Source organism: Labrus mixtus, chromosome 14 (assembly GCF_963584025.1).
Source record: "Labrus mixtus chromosome 14, fLabMix1.1, whole genome shotgun sequence".
Lineage (NCBI taxonomy): Eukaryota > Metazoa > Chordata > Actinopteri > Labriformes > Labridae > Labrus > Labrus mixtus.
In genome coordinates this window covers 21,396,402-21,415,583 of record NC_083625.1, presented here as the reverse complement: position 1 = coordinate 21,415,583, position 19,182 = coordinate 21,396,402, and the positions used below count along the sequence as shown (strand labels likewise).

Sequence of the window (19,182 nt, the reverse complement as noted above, 5' to 3'; positions counted from 1 at the left end):
TGAGTTAAAGAGATAGCATTAGCACTTAGCATGGAGTGACTGATTAGCCAAAAAAAACGAAGGAAGTTATGAATAGATTTTAAATCATAGAAGAATCTGGATTTTTACATAAATCGATTTTTTTCCCCATCTCTACTGAATATTGTTTCAAGTGAAGTGTGGGGCGCTGGTGGCACAGTGGTTAGTGCGCGTGCCCCATGTATGGAGGCTATGGTCTTCCAAGCGGGCAGCCCGTGTTCAAATCCAGCCTGTGGCTCCCCTCTCACACGTCATTCCCCACTCTCTCTCTCCCTGATTTCTGGCTTTATCCACTGTCCTATCTCTCAATTAAAGGCACAAAAAGCCCAAAAAATAATCTTTAAAAAAAAAAAAAATGTTTATCATTATTTAGTTGAACGGATCCGAGTCTTCTGCCACCTGCTGGCAGTTTGTACAAACATCATCTGTATGCGAAGAGAACCATTTAAATGCGTGACCACATGGCGTTTGTAACGACACATCAGACATCACACTGAAGTAAGGTTTATATTTGTTTTAAAACACCGAAACAGATTTTAAATAAAGACAAACTGAAGACAACTTCAACCCAACTCGTCTTCAGTTTCTTTCATTTAAAGCAACACTCTGTAACTCCTCCTTCAGTCGACTCAAAGTTGTTCTTATAGAACAATAACCTCCAACAGGGAGAATGGCGTCTCTCTCACCTGTCCACAGAGCGCCCCGCTCGCCTGTTTTCAGCACTATGGGCGCGGTCACACTGGCCATCTGTACCGTGCCGTACTCAAGCACGATTGGCCCCCCGCTGCCCCATTCCCACGCTGGCCAGTCACACTGCACAGGACTAGCCATGCCTAAGCACGATTACATCTTGTACATAACGTCGTAATATAACACATGTAAGTTTTATGTTATTATGAAGCGTGTTTACAAACAGGCGGACGAGAGAGAGAGAGAGAGAGAGAGAGAGAGACTAGCAGTCGAGTCCGCAACTACACATCGGAATCATCACAGCTACTTTGTGTCTTAGTCATGTTAGTCAGATACAGCCATGAGACTCTGGATTTCTCCATAATGACGGCTGTCAGCATTGTGTACCCGCATGCTTGTGCATGAGGTGTACTGTGCCGTTACTTCATTTAATATAACGTCTGGATGTTCTTTAAAAAAGTTAAAGCGCTTTAAATTATGTTTCTCCATCAACACACAGACACAGAAGTGAAGCTTTCACATTTTAATAAGAACAAACAAATACAGGTTACAGATTGTTGATCATATCTGACAGGTGTGTGTGGTGTGTGTCTCTGTGTTATTGCCGAGTCATCATTGGGCTCTCCTGGACAGCAGCATTTCTCTGATGTTGTCTTCTGCTTCCTTCACACTGCGTTCAAGGTACACCTTCTTCTGCTGGAAATCACAGTACTTAAAGTTAGACCAATTAACACACACACACACGGTAAACAGTGTCTATCTCAGTGTGTACTTTCTGTATTTGTACCTCCAGTTCTTTTATTTTCTCGTCAGCTGTTTTTTGTTTGTCTGTCAGCTGATTGTTGATTTCCTCCTTCGACTGCAAGATGAACCTGAAACACACATGATACTTAATGATGACAGTGTTTTTTTCAATGTCTAGGTTAACAAAGATCCTGGTTGTCATGAAGACTTACATGCGTCCGACTCCCTCGTACAGTCGCGTGTTGTCAGGTAGTGTGGTGATCTCAGTGTGAGTTAACTTAGCATGTTTCTGAACCCGAGTCAGCTGATCGATCTGCAGGTCGGCCAACTTCACCTTCTGCTGAGTGTCGATCATCTTCACCTGCAGCTCTGTGAACGCCTACAACAGGGAGGTATCACTCTGTTTAACAACCTGAACAATGCTCACCTGCAGCTTTCTGAACGCCTACAACAGGGAGGTATCACTCTGTTTAACAACCTGAACAATGCTCACCTGCAGCTTTCTGAACGCCTACAACAGGGAGGTATCACTCTGTTTAAAAACACCCCAACAATGTTCACATGCAGCTCTCTGAACGCCTACAACAGGGAGGTATCACTCTGTTTAAAAATACCCCAACAATGCTCACCTGCAGCTCTCTGAACGCCTACAACAGGGAGGTATCACTCTGTTTAAAAACATACCAACAATGCTCACATGCAGCTCTGTGAACGCCTACAACAGGGAGGTATCACTCTGTTTAAAAACACCCCAACAATGTTCACATGCAGCTCTCTGAACGCCTACAACAGGGAGGTATCACTCTGTTTAACAACCTGAACAATGCTCACCTGCAGCTCTTTGAACGCCTACAACAGGGAGGTATCACTCTGTTTAAAAACATACCAACAATGCTCACCTGCAGCTCTCTTAACGCCTACAACAGGGAGGTATCACTCTGTTTAACAACCTGAACAATGCTCACCTGCAGCTTTCTGAACGCCTACAACAGGGAGGTATCACTCTGTTTAAAAACATACCAACAATGCTCACCTGCAGCTCTCTGAACGCCTACAACAGAGTGATATCACTCTGTTTAACAACCTGAACAATGCTCACCTGCAGCTCTCTGAACGCCTACAACAGGGAGGTATCACTCTGTTTCAAAATACCCCAACAATGCTCACCTGCAGCTCTCTGAACGCCTACAACAGGGAGGTATCACTCTGTTTAAAAACATACCAACAATGCTCACATGCAGCTCTGTGAACGCCTACAACAGGGAGGTATCACTCTGTTTAAAAACACCCCAACAATGTTCACATGCAGCTCTCTGAACGCCTACAACAGGGAGGTATCACTCTGTTTAAAAACACCCCAACAATGTTCACATGCAGCTCTCTGAACGCCTACAACAGGGAGGTATCACTCTGTTTAAAAACACCCCAACAATGTTCACATGCAGCTCTCTGAACGCCTACAACAGGGAGGTATCACTCTGTTTAAAAATACCCCAACAATGCTCACCTGCAGCTCTCTGAACGCCTACAACAAGGAGGTATCACTCTGTTTAAAAACATACCAACAATGCTCACATGCAGCTCTGTGAACGCCTACAACAGGGAGGTATCACTCTGTTTAAAAACACCCCAACAATGTTCACATGCAGCTCTCTGAACGCCTACAACAGGGAGGTATCACTCTGTTTAAAAACACCCCAACAATGTTCACATGCAGCTCTCTGAACGCCTACAACAGGGAGGTATCACTCTGTTTAAAAACACCCCAACAATGTTCACATGCAGCTCTCTTAACGCCTACAACAGGGAGGTATCACTCTGTTTAACAACCTGAACAATGCTCACATGCAGCTCTTTGAACGCCTACAACAGGGAGGTATCACTCTGTTTAACAACCTGAACGATGCTCACCTGCAGCTCTTTGAACGCCTACAACAGGGAGGTATCACTCTGTTTAAAAACATACCAACAATGCTCACCTGCAGCTCTCTTAACGCCTACAACAGGGAGGTATCACTCTGTTTAACAACCTGAACAATGCTCACCTGCAGCTTTCTGAACGCCTAAAACAGGGAGGTATCACTCTGTTTAAAAACATACCAACAATGCTCACCTGCAGCTCTCTTAACGCCTACAACAGGGAGGTATCACTCTGTTTAACAACCTGAACAATGCTCACCTACACCTCTCTGAACGCCTACAACAGAGAGGTATCACTCTGTTTAAAAACATACCAACAATGCTCACCTGCAGCTCTCTTACCGCCTACAACAGGGAGGTATCACTCTGTTTAACAACCTGAACAATGCTCACCTGCAGCTCTTTGAACGCCTACAACAGGGAGGTATCACTCTGTTTAACAACCTGAACAATGCTCACCTGCAGCTTTCTGAACGCCTACAACAGGGAGGTATCACTCTGTTTAAAAACACCCCAACAATGTTCACATGCAGCTCTCTGAACGCCTACAACAGAGTGATATCACTCTGTTTAACAACCTGAACAATGCTCACCTGCAGCTCTCTGAACGCCTACAACAGGGAGGTATCACTCTGTTTAAAAATACCCCAACAATGCTCACCTGCAGCTCTCTGAACGCCTACAACAGGGAGGTATCACTCTGTTTAAAAATACCCCAACAATGCTCACCTGCAGCTCTCTGAACGTCTACAACAGGGAGGTATCACTCTGTTTAACAACCTGAACAATGCTCACCTACACCTCTCTGAACGCCTACAACAGGGAGGTATCACTCTGTTTAAAAACATACCAACAATGCTCACCTGCAGCTCTCTTACCGCCTACAACAGGGAGGTATCACTCTGTTTAACAACCTGAACAATGCTCACCTGCAGCTCTTTGAACGCCTACAACAGGGAGGTATCACTCTGTTTAAAAACATACCAACAATGCTCACCTGCAGCCCTCTTACCGCCTACAACAGGGAGGTATCACTCTGTTTAAAAACATACCAACAATGCTCACCTGCAGCTCTCTTAACGCCTACAACAGGGAGGTATCACTCTGTTTAAAAACATACCAACAATGCTCACCTGCAGCTCTCTTAACGCCTACAACAGGGAGGTATCACTCTGTTTAGAACCACCTGAAATGTTCAGTCGCGCGTGGCAGAGTCTTAGCTCCTAGCTAACAGTTAGCTCTAGTGTTGCTAACGTTGCAGCTAACCGGCTGTTCTTTGTCCGCCGCTGCTCCTTACGATACACAGAGAGCACACAGACAGACAGACCGGCATACAGACACACAGACAGGCAGGTAAACCCTGATTACTCTGTTACCTTCTTCAGCTCTAGATCAATGGGCGCAGCCATCTTAATGAACGATCCAAAATTACGCACTGCGCATGTGCGAGAACGAAATTCTTCATCGTCTCCTTCTTTGGGTTTAGACGGTGACGGCTCGCTCTCTCTCTCTCTCTCTCTCTCTCTCCTAAATTATTCATTTATTTTCTAAAATATTATTTCATATTTTTTTATCTGATTCTTTCTTCACATTACCTGTAATAGTAATCTGCATGATTTTAAGTGTATTTGTAAATGAAAACATATTCTATGCTCGAGTTAAGTCCCACCCCCGGAAATGGAAGTCTCTCTGCGCGCGGGATTCAATAGAAGAACAGCGCGCGACCAGTAGTTCGCGGTTAGTCGGCTCGGTCGTTTTTCCTCGCGCGGAGCACCGTCAGAGAAAAAAAAAACCAAATAAACAAACAAACAGTCGTGAGAAGAAAGGAGGCAAACATGGCGACTCCCCCGAAGAGACCGTGTCGTGTTCCCGCCAGAGGGAAGAAGATTTCCATCGAGGGAAACATCGGTGAGTTCAGCATCCTCCTCCCGGTGAACACAGACCCGTCCTCCCGGTGAACACAGACCCGTCCTCCCGGTGAACACAGACCCGTCCTCCCGGTAAACAAAGATCCGTCCTCCCGGTAAACAAAGACCCGTCCTCCCGGTGAACACAGACCCGTCCTCCCGGTAAACAAAGACCCGTCCTCCCGGTTAACACAGACCCGTCCTCCCGGTAAACACAGATCCGTCCTCCCGGTGAACACAGACCCGTCCTCCCGGTGAACACAGACCCGTCCTCCCGGTGAACACAGACTCGTCCTCCCGGTTAACAGAGCAGCCATCCATCAACACGATCGCGCCAAATTACTAAACATCGATCACCATGTTTCTAGTATAATCGATAACCTGTCAGGTGTTCTCCTCATTGTATGTGTCTCACTGCAGGAGTTCTCCTTCGTGCAGGTGAACCTGTCTGACCTGTAATCAAACTATTAGTTCAGTTTAGTGAGAGCAGAGAAACACAAACACTCAGCGGGCTGCGCTGCTAAATACTGTAATAATTTACACTTTATAGAGCATATAAAATATACTCTCTCTCTCTTCCTGCTACTCTGTCCGTCTCTCTCTCTCAGCTGCAGGCAAGTCTACGTTTGTGCGTCTCCTGCAGGGAGCGTCAGAGGACTGGGAGGTGATTCCTGAGCCCATTGGGAAATGGTGCAACGTCCACAATGACAGTGAAGACGTTTACCAGGTAAACACAGAACACCTGAACACAGCACAATGTGCTATGACATCACAGTAGACAGGTGATATCAGAGTGAGACAACATTCAGAGTCCTGAATGTTTACCTGTTTGTGTATGTGTGTGTATGTGTGTGTGTTTGTGTATAGGAGCTGAGTTCCTCTCAGAAGAGTGGAGGAAACCTGCTGCAGATGTTGTACGACAAACCAAGCCGCTGGTCATACACCTTCCAGGTAACTGACATCACACAGCGGGAGCTGGCACACTTACAACGACCAGAGATAATCAACTATGACTATCCAACTATTAACCTGTCTGTCTCTCCACCTGTCTGTCTGCAGAGTTATGCGTCTCTCAGCAGAGTTCGTTCTCAGCTTCAGTCTCCGTCAGGCAAACTCCAACAGGCAGAAAATCCTGTACAGTTCTTTGAACGCTCCGTCTATTCAGACAGGTAATACACACCTGAGACAGGTGACACATACACACACCTGAGACAGGTGACACACACACACACACACACACCTGAGACAGGTGACACACACACACACACACACACACCTGAGACAGGTGACACACACACACACATCTGTTGCAGGTAACACATTCACATCTGTTGCAGGTCAAAACACACCTGAGGCAGGTAACGCACACACCTGAGGCCGCTTGCTCTGGACCTGTTTGCTTAGAACTTTGTAGAAATCTAAGAGGAGGACCTGAGAGACTCTTTTTTTTTTTAAACAACTTTTTATTGAGTTGGCAGCGTGTATACACACAAATACAGTCTCAGAGTGCTTCAACAGAAAGTTCATTACATAGAGTGTTAGACATAATCATAGTGTCAAAACTCAACTAAATGCCCCCCGTCCCATCCTGCCTCCCACCCCTAATTAGCCTTCCCTTCTACTAGCAAGAATTTCTACAGCTGAGAGAGCTTCAGACAAAGACCTGAAGGTCTTTCCTTTTGCACCATGAGACAATGCAACAGAAAGTACTAATGACAATATATCTAACAGCAGTGATTTAATGACAGTTATGACAGTGTTTGAGGTGGTTTCCACCACACTACCAGGATTTTCTTTGCAGCAGTTAGGCCAGAGAGCCAAATTCTTTGCTCGTGTTCAGACTGAGACCTTGGAATTGTCATTCAGTAGGCACATTAAAGGGCAACATGGAATCTCCTTACCGATTATTTCTGACAGTGATTTTGTAACTATACAATCTTGTGAACAGAATTCACATAAGAGGAGATGACGTTAACTTAAGCCTATATCTAGTTATAGGTGTAAAATAAGTCCGGTGCACAAATCTTAAATGAATGGATTGGTGATTCTGATTTTTTGAGGCTTGTTTAATATTCCTCCAGATAACTTCCCAAGCTATCTCAGGAGAGATGGAACTATATTGTTTTTGCCGGCTTGTTTGAATTGGAAGAAGTATATCAAGACTTTTCTTCATCTGGGAGTACAGCGTTGATGCAGTTCCCTTGGTCATGTTGGTATTGTATAGTTTGTTTGTAAGTTCATGTTTAGGTAGTTCAGAATTCCATGGAACTCCGTACGCCTTTAAGGCAGAAGGGGGTTCAAGTATAAAAAGAAGGAGAAACCAGGTCATTTATATTATTGCTGTAATTCTTGGAATGTACAGAGACCGTTAGCATTAAACATTTGTCCAAGTAAATTAATTCCATTATTTGACCATATTGGACAAGCCAGTGTCTGACCACCAAGTAACAAATTCTGGTTTTGGAATATTGGGGTTTAATAGTTCCACTTTTTGTTATACTTTGTGTGGTTTGTTGCTAGTTTCCATGTAGTCAAAATATTTGAAATTATAGGACCAAATCGCATTTTGGCTTGTTTGAGAGGGACTTCTGCATAAATTAAGTCTTATAGGCTATGTGGAAATACTAAATTCTCTTATACAGAGCGTCGAGATGTGAGATTTGTGGGGTCAAGCCAAGATTTTAGAATGCGCAGAACGAAAGACCAGTAATAAAGTTTAAAATCAGGGACCCCCCATCCTCCTGCTGATTTTTCTTTCTGAAGAGTTGTAATTTTAATCTTTGGTCTGTTATTGTTCCAAAAAAAAAACAGTAATTAAACTATGTAATTTATCCCAGTATCCAATAAGTGGATTCAGTGGAAGCATAGAGGCAAGGAAGTTAATTTGAGGTGATACCATCATTTTTATTATTGAAGTTCTGGCATCAAAGGATATAGGTTTTGATGTCCATCTCTCAAGTCTGTTTTAATCTTATTGAAAACTGTAGTGTAATTTGTATTGACAGTCATTTCTAAAGTTGGAAAAATGTCAACTCCTAGGTATTTAAGTTGATTAACAATCGGGATATTAAATAAGTTTAAATCATCTTCAAGGCTACTTCAGGGTAAAAGAGCCGACCAATCTGGTCTAATAGAGTCCAAAGGTAGTCCCATTCAAGTCTATCGAATGCCTTTTCAGCACCTAGAGATATAATTCCACATGAGGTCAGGAGGTCTGAAGAATTTGGAGTTGAATGTAAAATGTGTAATAGTCTTCTTAAATTGTCAGAGCTAAAGCGGCCTTTCACAAAGCCTGTTTGATCACTGTTAAATCGGACAAGGTGATATTCAACTACCACTAACAATTCAATAGTCGGTTAGTGTATTCACCGTGGGCCATCAGTTTAAATGCTCGAGTTATCTTCAGAAAACATATATTATCCACTTCACGCACTGTACAGCCTTAAGAGTTTGCAGAAAATGTAACATAGTCACATAGCCTACAAATAGACACATAACTAACATAAAAAATATTCCAGAAATTATATTAGCATTAAACGACAGAAATACAGATGAAACCTGCGTACGAATATTAATAACACATTACACATTCAACACTACAGTCCCACATTAAACATAAAGAGCACTTACATCCTGATGAACGCACACAGGTCCTCACTGTCCAATGAAGAAGAACCACGTAACATTAACTTTAACTAAGAGAGAGCGTGATTGTAATCATGAACTGCTCAGATCAACGAAGAGTACACCACTCACGTCTATCGGGAAGGATTGACGGACAAATGATTGGCCTTCACCAATTCTCTGTGGGTGGGGCTTAGCAACCGAGGCATACACACTATCCATAGAAAACAACATACGGAGATCCGTACGCCAGTTTATGGCATCTTCTTTACAATCATATAAGTTTCTCAAGATATTTGTTCAGCCTGCATGATAGTACTTTAGCATATATCTTCATATCTATATTAATCAAGGATATAGGCCTGTAACTAGTGTACAATGTTGGATCTTTATGTTTTTTGAGAAGAAGAGAAATTAGTGCTGTATTTGTTTGTTTTAGAAAAAAAAAATTTCAATTCATTTATTTATCATTTTCAAAAGCATAAGACTCAATTCAGACCAGAAATTGCAATAGACTTAGGTGGTAATACCATCTGGGCCAGGAGATTTGCCGGAGTTAATCTCTTTTAGAGAGTCCCATAATTCTTTTAGGGAAATAGGTGCTCCTAAATCGGTTGGTTCTGCTTCGGACAGTTTCCTAATATCCAGGTCAGTAAAAAAAGAATCATATCCTTCTTTGCTAAATGTGACCTCAGATTTATAAAGTTCCTTGTAAAAGCAAGAACAAGCTGCATTAATTTCAGTTGGAGTAGTTACAACATCCCCCCTGGTGACTTTATTGCAGAAATACATGCCTGTCGCTCCTTAGAGCGCAATGGAGAGCTAGCTGATATGAGGGCCTGCTACCATTAAAATAATGATGGTCTCTAGATTTTTGAATTAGGAACTCAGCCTTTGCTCTCAATAAAGCATTTAGCTCGTTTTTCAACAGGTTAACCTCAGCTGCTTGTGAGGAGCAAAAGGAGCTTTGTTGTGCTCTCTCCAGTGGCCAATTGTCTCTCTATTTCAAACTTCCTCTGCTGACTGGAGCGGTTTAGAAAGGAAGCAAATGATGTCATATTAGTTTTTATGAAACCTTTGTAGCGTAATTAATTTATTAAGATGTTATATCTTTATTTAACCTCGGATTTAGAAAGGGGCACCACTTCCTTTTAAAGGAAGACAATAACTTTAATGGTATAAGTTAATTAGTTAATCAGTCAGTTTCATATCTTGAAAGAAGTAAGTTCTGGAAATGTTAAACAAGAAAACACACAGACAAAGTCCTGAATTTTATGTGTAAAATTTAATATAAAAAGGGTAAACAATAATGTATAGATGAAACAGATAAAGAGTATGATTATTATGATCAGGATAATGCAATTATAACATATGGTGACATTATATATTTAGTAATGAGATAAGACGCGGTATTGTTTGAATGACTTGAAAATAAAAATTTGACAGAGAGTCGTCTTTACGCCACAAACTTAAAAGAAGTGATTCGGACTGAAGTCCGAAGAGAAGCGAGCAAGAAGCTCTAAAACTTTGACAAACTAAAAACTACAAAACTGGAGATCTGAGCTGAGTGTGAACTCTTATCAGCTGCCAGAGAGGGTAAAAAGTAACCCAGATGTTAATCCACAGTCCTGAGTCCTGCAGGAAGAGAGGTTGTGAAACGTGGCTGCTAATATCGGCTACACCTTTAATTGCTTCCCAGATGTATCTAGAATCATCCACTGATTCTACATTGAAAGATAGGTTAAAGATACATTCATGTAATTTAGTTTTAAATTGAAAACAGAATTCATTATTTGCTATCAAAGTTGTGTTGAATTTTTGTTTGTTGACTGATAATAAGAAGTTTAATTTAATTGCATGGTGTTCAGACAGCGTAGCGAAAATAATATCAGCTGTTTGTACAACTTGGCACAGTGTTTTTGAAGCTATTATAAAATCTATTCTTGAATGTGATGTCCATATATCAGACAGATAAAGGTCTAACATACACTGCTGCAAAGCTTTGGAACAGAAACGCTGAGAGCTGCTCACGGGTGGATTGGATTTGTCCAATATTGGGTTTATCGTTGTGTTCATGTCTGCACCTGTGATATAATTGTAATCTGGAAAATTCATTAACATATTTGATAATATTTTAAATAATCTTTTATCATAATCTGCCGGTGCATCCGCGCTGACAAAAACAATCCTTACATTTGCTAATACCACAAGTCAATAATCATATCTAATGAGCGCTGGATTACAATTAAAACTCCTTTTGTTTTATCTTTAGCTGAAGATGAAGCTACCTCCTGATATTTAGAGTTACTGAAGTTAATTACTGACTCTTTATTAAGGTGTGACTCCTGGATCAAAGCCATATCATTTTGTTACTGTCTATATATTCCAGACATGCAGTTCTCTTGTTATCCTGTTTAAGCCCTGCACATTCCATGATACAACAGAAAGACTAGTCATTGGTGTCAAAGGGAAATATAAGATACATTCATGCAAACAGAAGCTGAAGCTCTCTTATTATAAAAGAAATGAAAAATAAATCATCGTTCTTGCCACTGTTTTTTATACTAATAATGATTGAATTACATTTTTTTTAAAGAAAGAAAGCAAAGAATGGGAAAAGAAAAAATCATAAGATTGAAAGAAGTCTTATCAAGACAGAAAATTATATATTGTCCTGCAGAGGAGAGTTGGTCACATGTGGTGTTTCACTTCCAACTGTGGGGCCCTCCGGTATAGGGTACAGGTTCGGACTGTTCGTAAATATTTTCTGCCTCCTCCACACTTTTTAAAAGCATAGTTTCCTTACCGATGGTTACCTTGAGAGTTGCTGGATGCAGTAGAAAGTTCAGGATACCTATTTTATAGGCATTTTGTAAGCTTGTGTATCATGTCAACAGGTACGTGTTTGCATCTAACCTGTTTGAGAGCGGTAACCTGTTGGAGACAGAGTGGAATGTCTATCAGGACTGGCACACCTGGTTACTGAACCAGTTTGAGCCGGACATCGCCCTCAACGCCATCATCTACCTGAGAGCGCCACCGCAGGTACAACTGCCGGACTATTAACAATCCCAATGCTATGAGTCCTACTGTTGGGACAGGTGTAAGTACAGGTGTAAGCAATAGGTATGCAAGTACACTTGATAATTACAGGTATGTGAGTACAGGTAAACCATAAAGATCATCAGAGTACACCTGTATTTATCCTACAGTACACCTATACTCATCCTACATTACACCTGTACTCATTACACCTGTACTCATCCTACATTACACCTGTACTCATTACACCTGTACTCATCCTACATTACACCTGTACTCATCCTACATTACACCTGTACTCATCCTACATTACACCTGTACTCATTACACCTGTACTCATCCTACATTACACCTGTACTCATCCTGCATTACACCTGTACTCATCCTGCATTACACCTGTACTCATTACACCTGTACTCATCCTGCATTACACCTGTACTCATCCTACATTACACCTGTACTCATTACACCTGTACTCATCCTGCATTACACCTGTACTCATCCTGCATTACACCTGTACTCATCCTGCATTACACCTGTACTCAGCCTCTTTGTTTTTCTCTGAACGTTTCAGCGCTGCCTTCAGGCTCACTGTTTTTCTCTGTACGTTTCAGCGCTGCCTTCAGGCTCACTGTTTTTCTCTGTACGTTTCAGCGCTGCCTTCAAGCTCACTGTTTTTCTCTGTACGTTTCAGCGCTGCCTGCAGGCTCACTGTTTTTCTCTACGTTTCAGCGCTGCCTTCAAGCTCACTGTTTTTCTCTGTATGTTTAAGCGCTGCCTGCAGGCTCACTGTTTTTCTCTGTACGTTTCAGCGCTGTATGCAGCGTTTGCTGCACCGTGGCCGTGAGGAGGAGCAGGGTGTTCCTCTGGAGTATCTAGAACAGCTTCACTTCAAACACGAAGCCTGGCTCTACCACAGAAATCTAAGGTAACTACTGCTCACAACACAGAAACGTTACTGAGCATGCTGACGACACAGAAACATTACTGAGCATGCTCAGTCTTTATATAAGTTACTGAGTGAGCGTTCTGTCTGCAACATCTTTGATTTGAAAGTGATTCTCTGCAATGTTTGGTGGTGTGTCAGGCTGAAGAAAATGCTCATTACATGAATGTGTGTGTTCAGGTTGGACTTTGATTACCTGAATGATCTTCCTGTTCTGATTCTGGACGTTGATGACGACTTCAAGAACGATCGTATCAAACAGGAAGTCATCGTTAACAAGGTTGCCCTTTGACCCTCATTCAAACCCACCGTGATAAATGAATGATAATAATGAATGAAACAGTGATTCATGTTGACGTGGTTTCTTCTGATCGTGTTCCTCCTGCAGGTCAGAGATTTTCTCTCCACGCTCTGAAACTTCATCGTCCAATCACAGCTGCTGATGTCAGCGTGGGCTCATCTGATTGGACCACTCAGACTCTGTGTGTCTCTTGATGAACGTGTTTTTATATTTTCGTTACGACAATTTCTAAAATGTTTTATTATTTGTATAGATATTAAAAATGTCTGCAGCAGCTCCTACAGTCACAGGGTCAGTGAACACATCGTGTGTGTGTGTGTGTGTGTGTGTGTGTGTGTGTGTGTGTGTGTGTGTGTGTGTGTGTGTGTGTGTGTGTGTGTAATGAGTTATTTATCAGACCACATTTCAGTTCTTGTTTGCCAGATGTTTTTCTCTGTAAATCTGTGTGAATAAATAGGCCTATGACTAAAAGTTTGAAAAGGTTCTCTCTTTTTTTTTAACAGAAGGTGAGACAGGTTCAGGAGGTGAGACAGGTTCAGAAAGGGTGGACATGTGTTCAGCAGGTTTATAAAGGTCTATTTTACTATCCTATCCGAGCTGACGTCATTTTTGAATGTTTTTACTATTTTATATATTTCATTAGATATATACACCTACATGTATGTTCTGTGGTACGTTGCTGTTAACCAATGAGGTGAGCCTGAAGGCAGCGCAGAAATGTACAGAGAGACGGGCTGAATCTCGAGGGCTGCGTGGGCTCCAATGGTTAAATACAAATGGGACAGCACTTTGCAACTTCTCTGTAGCCACGACTGCATGATGTCATGTGGCAAAAGCTTATTTTATGTTTTTCACTTTACTCACTCAGACATGGCGCTTATAAAAAGTTCTACTCAATATAAGCCTAAATATAAATGTATTCGTTGTGGGATAAATATAGGTCTTTCTTATCTTATGTAAATATAACGGGACTAATATGCTCTCTGTCTCTCTTGTTTACATTTATAGACTGCGGGTGTTACACAGGGGTCAAATAAATGACCAGTCAAAAATGAAACACTGAAACAGAGAAGAGAAAAGGTGACAAGGTTTATTAAATTAACTAACATAAAATTCATGAGTCGCCATAAGATAATCGGTGCAAATTTCAATGTCTTACGGGCGGAAGTATAGCTTGGGCAGGTATTTTGATGCTTTACTGAGGAGGAATTCAGTGTCACACTTCTACAGTAAGGGAGTAAAAAGACTCCTTGTCACACAATATCACTGCAACTTAATCACACTATGTATAAGCATGCAATATCACTGCAACTTCAACTATAATCACAATCTCACACGCATGCAACAAACTTGTGGTGTTTTACACACTCGGATCCTACGTCAGCTCGCAACCAAAATTACCTTGACCCTCCCCGATGGTCCACCCTGACGCTGCGCTGGGGAAGTGGTGACAATTAAAACAAACAAAACAAACAAGACGAAAAACAAAAAAATAAACTAGTCTGCCTACCGAGGCAACCCCATAGATCTTTTGCCTCAAATACCGGCTCATGCCAGACTAGAAACAAAATACCGAAACAAAAATCAACACCAAAGAAAACAAACAAAACCCACACAGTAAGAGCAGCAGAGGAAATCTGCCAGGCTCCCTAAAACAAAGAAAATAGAAGTATTAGTTGGTCACCTTAATACATTTCCCTAATCCCAAAATAAACATAATACAAAACCATATCCTCAACATCAATTACACAGTGGCCATAGCTTTATTAGACAAAAAAATACATATTGCTCTGCGTACCTGGTGTGCTGGGCCCAAACCTTCCCAGCAACCCCTGCCAAGTACAACACCCGGCGACTTTGCTAAAAATGGAGGACAAGGCATAAGTACATGACTTTATAACCATTTAAAGGCTTTATATGCGATTTTTTGATCCAGTAGATGTCGCCCTTGAGCACCAGCATGAAATCAAAACAAACAGCTGTTTGGCCACACCTCCTCCATGCTGTAGCCTCCTTCTCTAGTCCAGCAACACACCTCCGAGTCCAACCCCCCTCAACTCGCGTTCGCAAGGAGTCAAGCTCCAGCGGTGGATAACATTTCCCTTGTAAAAGCTTTCTTACGGAAAAATGTCAAGTGACAAGGTAAGTAAGACGTTTTTAGTAATGTCATTGTTAAAGCGTTATTTTTTATATCCCGAAGATATGCACCTGTGTTAGGAGCTATCTTTTGTATTCTACTCCGGAGTAGGCGAAAGTAATTTGTAGCTTGCAGTTTGCACTGCTACTGCTAGTTAGCCATCTTTTACCATTAGAATAATTTCGGTGACTGTAAAATGGTAGAAACAGCAATGAATAAGTGTTTTCACTTGAATCCCTCTGAATGTTTGCCATTTCTTTACAGTCGGATGTCGGTATGGCTGCTGAAGCAGGCTGCAGCGACTAGCTACCGTCGACGAGGGGCCGGTCGAGTGTCCGAGGCCATTGCTTCAGCCGTTTGGCATCATTCGCCCTTTACTGCCTTGATGCAGGTGTTTTGCAGGTCCACAGGAACTTCAGGGAGGACATCACTCTACTTGGCAGGGCAAGGGAGCCAGCGCAAGACAACCAGGAGTACCGCTTTGCTGCATACAGAAGCTTTATATATTGGAAACCGGTTGGTAATTCCCAGCTGCTGTGTGTGGAGGATTAGGGATAAGTGGCCTGATCCCTATGCTCAGTATACTGGATATATTCCTGGCCACTAGCAAAACTTCTTTTACATGTGGCTACATGCACATTTGGGGCATCAAATGCCAACACCAACTTGTTTGAAGTGCTTTGTATTCAGTTTTTTTAATAAATCTCATTTTGTGATATAAAAGGTCTGATCAATTGCATTTGCATATCCTCATCATGATCTGTGAAAACCACACACATTTTCTAGTAGGAAGTAAAAGGTTTCCTCTTCTATGCATTAGCTAGTGAAAACACAAGTAAGCCACAGTGTTCTTGCTCATAATTACATGACAGTGAGCTGTTAATATTTACAAAGCAGAAGCATGTATGCATATTTTTGACATGTCTACACAGACAAGTATAGTCATTACAGCATGTGACTATCATACTGTAATTGAGTTTTTTTTGGGGAGGACAAAGATTAAAGACATTTGAAGCAGTCTTCTAAAAATAAAAGATTATCATTTACAGATACAGACTACAAATTTACAGAAAAAAACAATTACAAAGCTGTTGATAAGTATTTATTTATTGAAATAATGCTCTGAACATTTAGACAAAAAATGCAAAATGTGTTCGTACATCTTGAAAAGAAAAAATATACCATGCTGATATTATTGAACTGATATTATTGCCTGTGATAAAACAGCACCATTGGTGCAAAATGGATATTTGTTTGACAAAGTCCATAAAGTCATGAAGTGATTGGTTCAAGGGTCGTAGCAAAAGGCACTTTTGTTTTGATGCGGGACGCTGTTCCCTTGTCAGGGGCATCCCTGCTCCTGAACAGAGCCTCCTCGACACAATCCTGGCCTGCAGGACCCTTTTCAAATCTGAAAGAAATAACAGCACACATGAATTCAATTATCCTTACAAACAGTAAGTTTGATCTCCCCAGCCAAAACATTATTTTAATGCATCTGTATTGTAGAGAATCTCAGTAGCTACATGTAAAGTATTTATCACATGATGACAGCAACAACAAAAGCATTGCGAAACTTAGCCTCATGTGATTTCTGCATAATGAGTGCCAAGCTGATAGCATTATTTAGATTAGTGACCCACTGTAGTTTAGCCGAGAGCATGCCAACAGACAGTCTGAGCTTGGACGTTGCTATACAAGATTTCTAACTACCGTATCTGCTATATCATAGCTGGAGTAGGGAAATTAAAAAAACAAACGACCGTATATGTTTTCGTAATAATACCCAACTGTTCATAACCGCTCATATGCAACTCGTTAGCTTTGCAACTACTTAGGCTTGGCCTATTCAGATGTTGCCTAACGCTTCGAAGCCAGTTCTGTTGTACTAAAAAGCAGCAAATGAGAATAACCACATTGATCAAACAAACAATCGATGGCTTTTAAATATCTAGAAAGAATGCATGTTTTAGCTTGAGCCTGTGGCCGGCATTGTTGTGCTAGCAGGCTAATGTTAGCATATTGTAGTTAGGTCGTAGCTTTACATTGCACATTACACGGAAAGACCGTGCTTTTAAACACTTACGTACCATTCAAATAAGCAGAGCGTATGGTATTATTTCAGTCAGTGACTAAAAAATAGAAACGTTTATGCCTGGACCAGTAGGAATCTATCGGGGTACTTACGCATCCAGGAGAAGCAACGCCAGCTCAGAGTCGAGTTCGAGCCCCTTCGGTGAGCGTAGGGCTCTCCATCGTGGAAAAGCCAACCCAATGTTGATTCGAGTTCTACTCCGGTCTTTATCTGCTGCTGTTCTAGCAAAAGACCGTTATTTTTTAGGTGGGGGACCAGCCGGTGGAAGGTCTTCTGTAGTACGCTTCGCACTGGAGTCCGCCATTTGTAACACTTCTTCCCTTGGTGTGGGGGCGACCGGGCCGGCTAGATAAACATTGCTTCTATATCAACAAAGCCAGTGGGACTGGAGCTCCTCACTCATTGGAAACAGTCATGACTCAGAGAGTTATATACAACGGACATACTTGATTTCTGATACATTTAAGTGTGAAAAATCGCATATAAAGCCTTTAAGTAAAACTAAATTAAAACCACATTCAAAACTTGTCTCACTGATCGCAAGCTCCGCTACACACCAGAGACACTCACTTGGCAATCAGCCCCTGAAGTCACACCTGATGTGTCCAAACGTTGCAACCAAATGACAACTGGAAACACAATATTACTGGAATTAATACTTTCTCTTTATGAAACATTAAAAAAACAAAGCATGTTTCCTTACCAGTTTTCCCAGACGCAAACAAACAAAACAGCCGGCATGGATGAGGGTGTGCACCGTCCCTCTCCTTCCAGCTGGGAACCAAAAAACACAGCCTCTCTGTTCCTACCCTGCTTTATACCCTTGCGGAGAATAGCAGCGCCTCAGGTGCCACCGGCTACACATGCATGAATTATTCTGAGGTTATTTATTACCATCATAATAAAGTGGCCTAGAGAAGTCTCTACTGGTCTCTAAAACATTTCCATTAAAGTTTTTATTAAAGATTCCAACTCCAGCTGAATGTTTGGATCCACGTGCTAACCAGATCCACGTGTTAACCAGATCCACGTGCTAACCTGATGCTAACTAGATCCACGTGCTAACCAGAGCCATGTGCTAATCTGATGCTAACCAGATCAGTGATAACCAGAGCCATGTGCTAACCTGATGCTAACCAGATCAGTGCTAACCAGATCCACGTGCTTACCAGATCCACGTGCTAACCTGATGCTAACCAGCGTCTGATTCTTCCTCTCAATTCTTTCCATGACAGAGCAAGGCCAAATGGACACAGGCTGTTGGTCCTGCTCACTGGCCGGTTTCTTGGATTTCTTTGCTGGTCTTGATTTGGTTGTTTCTGAAGCTGTCTCTAGAGAAGGCTCCACTGGTTTGAGTAGACCACCCATCACATCCAGCTGCTGCTCCAGGGATTTACTTGCATATGAATGCACTGAGGAACAAAAGTCCTCAGTCATGTCCAAAATAAATAAAAAAATGTTTTAATTAGATGAGTTCCGTTTCTTGTACCAAAATGAGTATTTTCAGTCGGTCTAATAAGAAGAGTTTATCTTCAATCTGGAAAGTAGGACGACAAAACGGTTTGTTCTGACCTCATGGATGGGGATGGCCTCTAGAACCTCCCCTAAACACTTTCCCGTGGTACACTCATTAACCCTTCAGTTCACCTAGTGGTTCAAAAACACATCGAGTATCAGAGCCAGGACGATGGGAGGTCACAGAGACGCCATTATTCACACACGCTCAAACACAACCATGCAAATACACAACTTTTCACG

At 41.8% G+C, this 19,182-nt stretch overlaps 2 protein-coding genes and 1 long non-coding RNA gene across 3 annotated transcripts; 1 reads left to right on the top strand and 2 right to left on the bottom strand.

Moving 5' to 3' along the window:
- Positions 1-1,216: 1,216 nt before the first annotated feature.
- pfdn1 (prefoldin subunit 1) lies at positions 1,217-4,875 on the bottom strand. The gene is made up of 4 exons (XM_061055749.1): positions 4,749-4,875; positions 1,665-1,831; positions 1,496-1,580; positions 1,217-1,404 (listed from the first exon to the last, which is right to left on the bottom strand). The coding sequence occupies exons 1-4, from the start codon at positions 4,779-4,781 to the stop codon at positions 1,321-1,323; spliced, it is 369 nt and encodes a 122-aa protein (XP_060911732.1). The 5' UTR covers positions 4,782-4,875; the 3' UTR covers positions 1,217-1,320.
- A 171-nt stretch (positions 4,876-5,046) lies between these two features.
- LOC132988381 (deoxycytidine kinase 2-like) lies at positions 5,047-13,672 on the top strand. The gene is made up of 8 exons (XM_061055748.1): positions 5,047-5,280; positions 5,888-6,006; positions 6,147-6,230; positions 6,339-6,448; positions 11,801-11,948; positions 12,758-12,873; positions 13,072-13,171; positions 13,280-13,672. The coding sequence occupies exons 1-8, from the start codon at positions 5,208-5,210 to the stop codon at positions 13,304-13,306; spliced, it is 777 nt and encodes a 258-aa protein (XP_060911731.1). The 5' UTR covers positions 5,047-5,207; the 3' UTR covers positions 13,307-13,672.
- A 600-nt stretch (positions 13,673-14,272) lies between these two features.
- On the bottom strand, positions 14,273-18,500 carry LOC132988380 (uncharacterized). The gene is made up of 4 exons (XR_009675805.1): positions 18,128-18,500; positions 17,959-18,053; positions 14,572-15,052; positions 14,273-14,503 (listed from the first exon to the last, which is right to left on the bottom strand). It is a non-coding gene; the product is annotated as an uncharacterized LOC132988380 (long non-coding RNA).
- Between the last annotated feature and the right edge of the window lie 682 nt (positions 18,501-19,182).